This window comes from Branchiostoma belcheri, unplaced genomic scaffold, assembly GCF_001625305.1.
Source record: "Branchiostoma belcheri isolate BF01 breed outbred unplaced genomic scaffold, Haploidv18h27 scaffold152, whole genome shotgun sequence".
NCBI lineage: Eukaryota > Metazoa > Chordata > Leptocardii > Amphioxiformes > Branchiostomatidae > Branchiostoma > Branchiostoma belcheri.
In genome coordinates, this window is record NW_017802958.1 from 481,593 (window position 1) to 493,890 (window position 12,298).

General features: G+C 43.6%; 1 protein-coding gene across 1 annotated transcript in view; it reads left to right on the forward strand.

The window, feature by feature from the left end:
* LOC109465560 (receptor-type tyrosine-protein phosphatase beta-like) overlaps nt 1–6,971 on the forward strand; it is a 15,036-nt gene extending 8,065 nt beyond the window's left edge. The window contains exon 5 of the mRNA XM_019762920.1: nt 639–6,971. Within this exon, the coding sequence (XP_019618479.1) occupies nt 639–6,517 (5,879 nt within the window). The 3' untranslated portion in view covers nt 6,518–6,971. The remainder of the gene's footprint in view (nt 1–638) is intronic.
* The last annotated feature ends 5,327 nt before the right edge of the window (nt 6,972–12,298 follow it).

Here is a 12,298-nt window from a genome sequence, read left to right on the forward strand (position 1 = left end):
AAACTTTTCACAATCGAATCAGCTCTAGCCCTCTTTTCATCCTGTTTACACCGCCTCAGGGCATACTTAAATTTCGCCCTCGATTTACACATTAAGGAAAGGATCTGTCCTGAGCAAGGGCGGCCACTTTCCCTCCAAATAGTGTTCATATGATCATATGAGTGTGTATGTATGTATGTGTGTGGGTGTGTATGTGTGTGTGCACGTGTGTTTGTGTTTGCTTCCGCGTGTGTGTGTATGTGCATGTATTTGTGTTTTGTGTATGTGTGTGTGTGTGTGTGTGTGTGTGTGTATGTGTGTGTGCATCTGTGTTTGCGTTTGCGTGTGTGTGTATGTGCATCTGTGTGTGTGCGTGTGTGTGTGCATGTTTGTGTGCATGTGTGTGTGTGCATGTGTGTGTGTGCATGTTTGTGTGCATGTGTGTGTGTGCATGTGTGTGTGTGCATCATTGTGTGTGTGTGTGTGTGTGTGTGTGTGTGTGTGTGAGTGAGTGTGTGCATCATTGTGTCCATGCGTGTATTTTCTCGTGTGTGTGTGTACGTGTGTGTGTGTGTGTGTGTGTTTGTGTGTGTGTATTTCCCATTTTTTCGAATGTGAATCATTTCGACAGTCAAAATTTGATTTCATCTGTGTTTTAGGACCTCGGCCTATTACATCGATCTCTATATGTGAACAAACGACAACCGTCATTAAGGCAAAATGGCCTGCTGCTGAAGACAAAGACGTCACATACATGGCACAGATCACCGGTAAAGACCCGATACTAGTTGGTAAAGACTTAGCATGTTGTTTTGACGAGCTTGAGCCTGGTACTAGTTATGATATAAGTATAACCGTGAAACGTACATTTGAGGACGGGAGAGAAGTTGATAGCCGTCCACGTAAAACTAAGGCCTTCACCTGCCCTTCCCATCCAGAATCCGTTAGCGTAAAATCATATGGCCATTCGTCGGTAACACTTGCTTGGCAACCTCCTGCAGCTGGAAATATAGATTGTTACAGAGTAGAAATATGGTGTACAGACCAAACTAAAGCAAGGAGTGACGAACACAAGCCAGAACATAGTCGGCTAATAGGCAAATACTCAACCGAATATACATTTGATTCCCTTTCGACTTCCCCGGGTAGTCTTCACAAAGTAACAATTTCATCTTACTTCCAAAATCTCAGCAGTGAGATTGTGGAAATAATGCAGAGGACCAAGCTTCGTTCTCCAGACCTGAAGCTGCGCGAAAAAACGCAAACCTCTATCACGGTTTCTTGGGAACATGTGATGGGTGAGAAAGAAAAGTACGTTCTCTCAATAAGTCCGAATGAGGGCGAACCCGATGTAGTAATTCCTTGCCATGAGAATAGGCTTCAACATAAGTTTCGAAACCTAGTCCCAGGTAAAGAATACAAAGCGTCAGCCATTACAATTTATAAAGATGCAGAATGTGAACCATGTACCGTGACCATTGTCACATTGCGAGAAGATGTGGAAAGTGAAGAACGCGTAGTTGAAGAGCAAACTATTGTCGGGCAGCCCAAGAATGTTCGAGTCAAACAGGCTGGAGATGGAGCACTGACGTTAAAGTGGGAAGACGCTGAGGGAGACAAGAATGGATATATCTTAGAGATAGCCTCAGCTTCAGAAATAAAATCAGAAACGTATCGGTATGTTTCACGTTCACAAGCAAGGCGATATGAATTGACAAATCTAGTCCCAGGACGTCTTTATTACATAACGATCAAAACGACAAGCCATGGCCGTCACAGTGAACCAGTTACACTACAAGCACGGACAATAGTTGCTAGAGCAAGAAACTTTGCTAGGGAAAATGTGAAGGAGAGAAGCATTGCCGTTAGCTGGACAAGTGCCCTTGGTGAGGTAGACAAGTATATTCTACAAATATCTTCTGAGACATGGGCGGAACAAGTGCCAATAACTCACAGTGAAGGGCGAATGTCTTATATTTTCGGAGACCTCGAGCCGGGACGTCATTACAACATATCTATAAAAACTGATCGGGAAGGAGACTATAGTGATGAAGTACCACTACTAAGGGTAAGAACAATGGTCAGCAAGCCGGTGAATTTAAAAGTTGAAGACAAACAAACTGACAGCCTTCGGGTGGTATGGACCAGTGCGGAAGGGGACAAAGATGCCTACCACATCAGGATAGATCCACAAGATGGAGATAACCCGTCTGCAATTTTAAAGAGCACCGATGAATTGGCATACACATTTAAAGAACTGAACCCTGGGAGGCTCTACACAGTCAGGGTCGTCACCGACAGTGGCGGAGACAAAAGTTTGGCAGAAGTAGTCAAGCGAAGAACGCTTCCGAGCCCACCGCGAGCCGTGGGAGCATCAGTGCAAGGGACAGGCATTCTTGTAACTTGGGAGCCAGCAATCGGAGACAAGGACAAATATATCTTGAAGCTTTTTTATTATGAAAAGGATACCGGCGAAGAAACAGATCCTCTTTGGCGTGAAGTTGAGGAGGGAAAGCCTACACAGCAAATGTTTCCGCAGCTACAATTTGGAAGAATGTACCATGTGCATGTTATAACCCGTACTGACGATATCGATAGTGAACCAGTGGCTACATCACGAAGGATGACGGTTGACCGTCCAAAGAATGTATCAGTAATGCATAAAACGGAAACAACAGCCATCATCAAGTGGGATCATGCACAGGGTGACAAAGACAAGTACGCCGTGGAAATACAGCCTAATTCACAGACGGGCTATGAAAACGAAGTTGACCAAGAACAATTAACATATGACTTCGACGACCTTCAACCCGGAAGACTGCATCACCTGTCTGTCTACACAATTAGTGGAGACGACCGGAGTAAACCTGAACGTACACAATTTACGACATTGGCGCGTCCTCCAAATAAAATTTATGTCAATAAAGAAGACGTGAAGGAGAAAAGCTTACGTGTTTTCTGGCTCGAACCCGAGAGTGACGTGGACCATTACGGGATAAGTATTTCTCATTTAGGAAAAGAAATAAGCCGACACGAGATTTCTGCCTCGCCACGTGAGTACCTCTTCGGGAACCTCACCCCCGGTAGGCTGTACACAATTTCAGTCTGGACTTATGTTGGGGACCTGGGAAGTACATCAGCTCCAATATCAGTACAAGAAAGAACATTGGTTGCAAGTGCCAAGACGATAAGAGTTGAGGATTGTACTCATTCGTCAATATCATTTTCATGGGATAAAGCCGACGGTGACGTGGACTATTATGAGTATCGTGTTATGTATGGGGAGGTTTGCGTCAATACGAACATAAAGACTCAGTCATCCGACCAACGTTGGGTACAGGTTGATGACCTAACCGGGGGACGTCTGTACGAGCTAGTTGTAGTAGCTGTGCGTAGTGATAGGAGAAGCCTGCCTACCAAAAGAAATCATCGCACAAAAGTTCACAAACCTGAAGGCCTTCACGTCGCTGACGTCAAAATGCAGCAAGTCACCATCACATGGGAGCAAGCACAGGGAGACAAAGACAAGTACACTGCAGTTGTATTTGATACTACACATCAAGACAGAACTCCAAAGAGCAAAGGAGATGTATCTGCCACCGCCTCGGCTCTCGAACATCGCTTCAGTGCTTTGGTACCCGGCCGAGAGTACGAAGTAGTGCTTAGGACTATCAATGGAGGAGATGCAAGCGACCCTGAGAAACGGCTAGTAAGGACAAAGCCCCTGCCTCCGGTAAATGTTAGGACATCCGCCGTGGACACAGGAATCATGGTGGAGTGGTCAGAACCAAGCGGCGACAAAGACGAGTATTTACTGGAGATTTCGCCCAAGGAAGATTTACATACTCCTATTGTCATTTCAACTGGGGACGAGACCTCTTATACTTTTCCAGGCGTTACGCTCGGAAAGTTGTACGACGTCAAGATTTTCACCAGAAGCAAAGATGTCGATAGTGGTAAGGTAATCAGACAGCAGCGGATGACTGTAGGACAACCAAATCTTGTACACCTTCACCCATTCGAGACCTCTGTCAAAGTGACATGGGATCACGCAGAAGGTGAAAAGGAACGCTACCACATCACGGTATGGGACGTGGGACGGAAGACATGTGTATGGAGGGAAGAAAGAAACGCCGATGAGGACTTGGAGGTTTTATTTGATGCTCTTGTATCCGGAAGGCTGTATGGAGTGGAGGTCACTACAGAGAGTGGAGGAGAGTTGAGTGAATGCGTACCTAAAACAGTGAGAACTAAAATTCGCCCTCCCGCACAGATCAACATAGCAGACAATGACGTAAAGGAAAATAGCCTTCGAATCACGTGGCGTAAACCAGATTGTGACATCGACATGGACTGTTATCATGTTTCGATTTCCCCAGAGAATGCTATTGGTGTGGTAGAAAAAGGGCAACCTTTAGAGTATACTTTCCATAATCTCACTTCAGGTCGCAAGTATCAACTAAGCGTGACAACCGATAGCGGTGGGGACAAAAGTGGTCCCGTCACCAAGACAAAAAGAACAACTGTCAGTCGCACAGAACAAATCAATGTTAGGGAAAGAACTGAAACTACTCTAACCATAACTTGGCTCGACGTCAAGGGTGACAAGAGTTCGTACATTGCCTCCATACGAGAGATGACCGCTGAAATATCTTTTCAACGTTTCCCCGACATCCGGATCCCTGCCTATTCTCTGAACTCCCAAAGGTTTTCCAATCTTACTGCTGGTAGAATGTACGAAGTCTCTGTGGTCACAGTAAGTGGTGAAATGGAAAGTTTGGCAAGAACCATGCTGGTCAGAACAATTGTGTCTCCTCCAAGAAATGTAATGATTCCACAGGACAGTGTGACAGAACACAGTATGGATGTAGTATGGGAGGACGCCAGGGGGGATTACAAGTCATACGAGCATCTAATATCACCAAAAGAAGGTACAAGCAGATACATGGGAGAGGAGTCACTAGATGGAACTCAGGTGCACAGAAGCAGATTCGAGAATCTGTTTCCATGTAAATTATACACAATCGAATTGTGGACAAGGCAGGAAGAAGCTGACAGCGAAGTTAAAGTTCAAAGTCATAGAACAAAAGTTGCGGCTGTGGAGGAAACATCCATAGTATTCACGAACATCAGTGAAAATGAAGTCACTTTGGGATGGAAAGAAGCCGAAGGAGAGAAGGACGGCTACACAGTAACCATACACCCTTTCCCTGACGATACTACGGCGGTTACACCACCACCGGCTGAAGTGAAGGCAGACGATGACTTACAGCACACTTTCCGCGACCTTACCCCCGGACAGAAACACGCTATTTCCATTGTAACATTCAAGGAAAATGACAAAAGTTCGGAAGTCACCAAGACGGTACATACAAAGCCAAATAAACCCGAAGGCTTCCGCGTTGAAACTTTTGCAGAAAGCATTGCCGTGTCTTGGTACTCCCCTAAAAGTATACAAGATGGGTATGTGTTGAAAATAACAACAGTTCCAGAGGATCCGGAGTATTACATTCAAGCAACTTTTGACGAAAAGACAATGTCTTCTAACGATGAAGTTGCTAGCGTCTTAGACGAATGCAATGAAACAAGACATTTCACTTACACGTTCAGGGAGAAGGGCACGATAAAGGCGCGAACAAAATATAAAATCTCAGCACAGACCAAAAGCGGCAAGAAACAAAATGGTGGTCAATGCAGTGATGTGATCGTTTTTGAAGGACGGACAAAGCCACATCCTCCCAGAGATCCTCGCCTAGTAAAGGAGGACATAGAGAGTGTAACATTTTCCTGGGCGCCGCCTATAGATGTAGAGCGAAAGCGAGATATCCACAGGTACATCGTTCGGTATAAAAGGCCAGAGGACGAGAATGAACGGGAGCATGACTGTCAGTTTAACACCTGGGCAAAAATAGAACACTTGAGGGACGACACAAATTATGATTTTTTCATCATATCAGTGGTGGAAACAAGAGCTGAAGACGGGACAGTTGAACGGGTCGACAGTGAGAGGTGCAGATTCACTTTCAAGACAATGTCACAGAGCACGAAAATTGCCAGACAGCTCTCAAAGCTAAGAAAAGCTCTTCCTATCGTGATCTGTGGTGGAGCATTTGCCATCTACCTGTTTATCTTCCTTGGCGTGTTCGTTCACAACTGCGTCAGACCGTATGGTCAGAGTGAGATGGCCGCTACAACCGTAATTCCAAGTGGAAACAGCTCGAACACCCCAACTAACAATTCTTCTGTCAGACCGACTGCCAGCGCACAGTCGTTTAACAGTGGTTTAGCAGAGTGCTTCTTTGAAAAGGCTGGAGAACAGTTTTGGTACCTCGTATTTTTCACTGCTGTTCCGGCTATTTGCCTCCTAGCTATCTTTCTGTGGAAAGTAATCAAGCGCATCAGACAGAACATAAGGCGACGTGCAACCCCGGACGCAGAACATGGACTATTAGATGACTTAGAAGTAGACACAGAAATGACTGAAATGCACCCAGTTGAAGATATACCAAAACTTGTGTACGGAAGAAACGCAACTTGACAAAGATGGCTAACTAATTGATAAAGTTGTTAAAGTTGATAAAGCTCGGATCGCTATATAGTTGAAGGTCGATGACGGACATTGAACCAGCATCCAAACTATTCAGGTGTTTAACACGTCTCATGAAACAAGACAGGACGGGTCGTTCGCCGCTGTACCACGAAGAATTTTTTAAATTTTTTTATAACAATCAGAACACATTACATATGATTCTCTCTAATGGAGTAAAGCAATGGAAATGTAAAAATTGAGGAATCTTTGTGCAAGCTGTGATCTTAGTTTCACTTATTTCATTAACGTGGCATCAGAATGCTTAAAAGATCCTTTTATACGGGTACATCACCAGATAATATGTGCACATATATGAGATATGGAATCATAGGTACACTTGGTTTGTGATTCAAAACATGCTGGACTACTCTGCTGGTCTGGATTTGTAGATAGGTGAAAATGTTTATCTAATGCATATTTGTACCTGAGTTTACTCTTCAGCTTTGCGTATTTTCCCTCAATTTCCATGTTTCAATCGTTTTTCTTTTGTTGCAACACCTCCCAATTCATACATATCGCAAAATGTCAGCCATTTCATACTCCACTGCACACGGAAAAGAAATCAAACCCAACAATAACTACAGATGTACATCTAAAGTAGCATTAGCATTACTTATTATCATTTTTACTGTTCATTGTTGTTATCATGTTCTTGCAATTAGCCCTCGGGCATGAATTTGCAATAAATTTTCAATATATATATTTTGACCATGTGCAATGGTGTCATCAATACGACATGTGTATAATCAATATGACTTTTATATAGCGATCGACTGAACATAGAATACCAAACGAGAGTATTTTTTGGACAATCTATATTCCAGCAATATACTGGTATACATCATCATAGTTAGTATACATGTAGTACACGAAATATGAATAAAAGACGAATGACAATAAACCTGATAGCGTGTGTGCACCTTTTTTTCGGGACTCAGTTACTGTTACAAAAGTACTAGCGATGTACTCGTATTAGTAGTTCATTAGTACAAAACCTTTCGGGAGATCACCTATTTTTCAACTTACGTATACATACCTTGTATGGCATAAGAACGGTGGCTTGAAAGTACCTACAGTAATAACATTAGCTGAAAACTGATGATGACCGTTAGACTGAATTAACTACATATTAACTACTGAATGGAAGATCTCCTTGCCCCAGATTAAACATGTACAGTTATTATTAGTTGCACAAACAAATGAATTTACCTGCCAACGTTTAGGTTTAACCATTAGAAAGGTAGTTGAGGGAACTGTACGCCAGTTTGCATTGAATGACCAACCTTACACATAACACAGTTATACAAAGTCTGTACTTTCAGAATACACTAAAAGAATCAAAACTTTTTAATTGTTAAATCAATTTTACTGAATTTTCAGAATGATAGTATTATCCACAGCCCCCAATCAGGCAATCATTATGGTCAATACTCATCTATCATTGGACGTCAAAGCCCGACTCAGTTCATCACTATTCTGCGTTTATAAACCCATCAAAGCCTTACAACTATTTCTTTTGGCAAACTTTGACGCGGCAAATTCGTGACATTTGCTTCATTTAATGTTTTTGTTGAAACAATTCAATTGTATAGTTATCGTTCCTTCCATGTCGGACAGTACTTCCCATGTTACCATGGTAACGGTACCGAGGAAACCGCGCTGCCCCTCGGGAAGGTCCCGGATGACGCTTGTCTCCTTAGCGACGGCCTGGCGGAACAACATGTCCCTCCCCGCGTGACACGAGAAGTACACACATTAGCAATTTGACCATCATAAGAAAGCTAAAATATCATAAAAATTGATTACCATATCTGTTTGCTAAAATCCATCACCAACGTCTGAAGAGATCAAATTACAGAAGCGTGCAAAGTTACGGCACACCGTCAAGCTTAGGTACATTCACAAAACGTCTCGAAGTGTTTGCCACGTGAAGGACTCATAATAAACAGTATGAATGATTCATTCTTATCAAAGTATTTTCTTTACATGAATGTTTTCAAACTTCATCCCCATTAAAACCGGACCACTCTCTGACAACTAGCGATGAAGCTTCGTGAGTTCGAGCACGCGAAAGAGCGTGTGATGTTAGGACACCCCCCGCCCGGTACATTTATTTTGATTTTTATTAAGCACTGTGATTTATGTTCTAACACCAGTTCTATCAGACTTTGGGAGTAACTTAAAGTAGTGGAAACATTTTCATGAATTCGACGCCCAACAGCTGTGGAATATTCTGTACATTGTATGAAATTGAATCCGTAACCTGCTTATGGTAAATTTCAGCATTGTTCTACAAACGTTGACCTCACTGGTGATGTGTACCTAAAATGATGTCACGGGACATAATAAACGTGTCTATGACGTAATTGCTGTTTGTTATTAAAATGTTACGCTGTATTAAGTATTGAAATGTTTAACAAAAGTTCCACGATCTCATACCCAATCAAGTGATTAATATAGACACTTTTATTATGTCCCGTGACGTCATTTTAAGTACATGTCATTTTAAACACACGCAAACACACACACACGCGCGCGCGCGCGCACACACACACACACACACACAAACACACGAACACACACACACACACACGCAAACACACACACAAACACACACACAAACACGCGCGCGCGCACATAAACACGCACACAAACACACACACACAAACACACACACACAAAAAAAAACACGCGCGCGCGCACACAAACACACACGCACACAAACACGCACACACACACACACACAAAAACACACACAAACAAACGCTATGGAAAACACAACCGTCTTGGCAAAGGTAACGATCCACCTTGTGAGAATTTTGCAATGAATTTGCTTAATTCATCTGATTATTTTTTATTATTCCTTTATTCTACAATTAAGGAAGGCAAAGGAGATCCAAAGATAAGATAGGCTAGCCGGTAAACACTTGTTCAGAGTGCCTTGGAAGTAAAACTTTCTATAAAAAGTATCACCACTTAGTTATTGAAATATTTATAAATTCAACCCAACCTTTTTCTTCGCTTACGAGTAACATTCTAGCGTGTCATTTGTCGTACACAGGATGTGTAATGTGTTAGATTACAAAATACATTTATATATAAATAATAGACCTTGGCCAATCAGGGAACATTGAAACTTTATTAAAACCTTGCTGTGAGTGTGAAAAATTAAGGGTAAATGGATATACATGTTTTGTACATGTATAACGGCGTATTTACTGGTCGGTTAAAAACCAAAATGCATTAATTGAAATTAAAAATGGATAAGAGTCAGCCACATACAACAGTCTATATATAATAGATGGTGTTAATAAACCTCATGAAGTGACTTGTACATACATGTACATGTATGACGCAACAGGCATGCACTTTGTTAACATCCGGCAAAAATTGTCTGTTTGACTTTGTAGAGAAGGACTAATCTAAGTTGAAACTAGACATTACTGTGAGTCCTGTCTATGTCAATGGCATAAAAAAAATTAATTTTTTTGTTGTTGTTTTTTGTTCTTTTCTTTTCTAGCACGAAAAACAAACACCTTGGCTTTTAGAAACAAAGCTAAGATACCCGGGCTACCCTGTTTATCCTTAGCGTAATCGGAACTTATACGCTCCGACAAAAACAGGTTGATGGAGATGTTACAAAGTTCAACCTTGTTCATGTTTTCCCGGGATGTTGCGGTGGACCTTCTGGTTCACTTTACAGTCCCTCCTGTACAGATGCCCGTCTCGCTGCCACAATCATCGCAAGCCAATTGCGGGCCTTGCGGCTGCCGTCCCATATTAATGTCGCCTGGTTCGTGCCTGGAACTGGCAACAGGATGGGGGTAAGTAGTGCCAGCACTGGGTGGATCGGGGGCGTCTGCGGGCGGGCGGACTGTCCGGTCTCCGAGTCGGCGCTGGGACGTGAAGCCTGCTTCTGACCGGCCTCGGTTTTGGGGCGTGGGGGATCATCGCCCTTCTTCTGTCGGGGTGAGATGTTGCCTTTCACCTGCCTGGCCTCGGCGGTAGGGCGATCCTTCTGACCCGCGGTACCGGTGTTCTTCGGCTGTTGCTGAGGGAGAGTGGCCTTGGGGGCGTCTGCCTTCGCTGTGGTCTCTGCCTTGGGCTGAGACTTCTTCTGTAGCAAGAACCCGGACTTCATGCCGCCGAATGTTCCCTTCGGTTTGCCGGTGTTGGCCATACCGGGAGCCCGCACAGAGGCGCTGGGTTTGTCGGACTCTGCAGGTTTGTTCTTCGGCGTGTCCGCATGGTTGGTAGGCGCGTTCAAGTCACTACGCCGGGTTTTCTTCTTAACAGCCTCCTGAAGAGGCACACTGGGCGGGTCCACGAATGGAGGAATCTTAACTTCACATCTCTCGACTCCGATGGCGGCGTTCAACGCTGTGGTGGAGAAAAAAGAACCTTGTCAGAAACGGTCATACTTGTAGATCGAATCTTAGAACGTTAAAGAATCTAGTTCTGTTGTTCGAGCGCGGCAGACAGAAACTGCTCTGAAGTAAATTTGCTCTCACCATTGGCGATGGAGCCCAAAATCCTGGCGGCGAGGCCGAACAGAAAGATAGTAGACACTATGATGAAGCTGAACATGGCGTCAATACGCACACAGCTGCAGGAACTCTGGAATCACGCAGAAATCAAGACGGGCGAAAAAAAAACACGTCCAATTCTCTTTCAGGGACTTCCAGAACTGAAGTACATTTGTGACGTCACAAAACAAGTATCAAAGGACGTGACCTCACTGTGACGTTAAAATGACGTCACGGGACATAAAAAAAACGTGTCTATGACGTAATTGCTGTTTGTTATGGAAATGTTACGCTGTATTAAGGGGGCACACCCCAGTCTATTTGGCGTCTCTATTCGAAGCTGCACACACTCAAATCTAGCGACCGTCTCTGGCGTGGAATAATTCGGAAGGAGAATAACTGTAAATGGGACGAAAGGATATCTCTTCAGCTACAAGACCAGTTGAGTTTGGTTTCTTCAACCTTTTTAAGTTTGGTAAAATCAACGGAAAAAACATTATTTTCACTCCAAAATTAATGCCCAAAATTGCGAATTTTCGCGTAGGATAATCCCATAGAAAAAAATTTTCCGGCAGAAATGACTGATGCTGGCAGAAAGACCCAAGCCTTGACTATACCCGAGTAAATTATAAAGAAAATTCTAGTACTGTAATTTTCTAATCAGTCCACGGCGCGAGGGGTTGCAAATTCACCCCTACGAAGGCGCAGAGCGAAATCTAGGTCAAACGGACGGATTACACTTGGCGCGCAAGGATACCCGGAAGTAAGGTTCGGAGCCAAAAGAAATTTTCACCCCAAAATCACCATTTCTTACACTCTTCAGCCATGTTAATGCTTAATGACACTTCGTGGCAGTTTATGAGAAATGTCACCTCAAACTTGGACCCTCAAAACCCTTTCGTCACTTTTTTACAACGGACTATCGCGGAGTGTGCACCGTTAAGTATTGAAATGTTTAACAAGAGTTCCGATGTCATACCCAATTAAGTGATTAATATAGACACTTTTATTATGTCCCGTGACGTCATTTTAAGTACATGTCATTTTTAACACACGCACACACGCGCGCGCGCGCGCGCGCGAGCCCGCACACACACACAAACACACGCACACACACAAACACACACACTACACTCTACACACTACACACACACACACACACAGAAACACACGCACGCGCGCGCACACAAACACACGCAGAAAC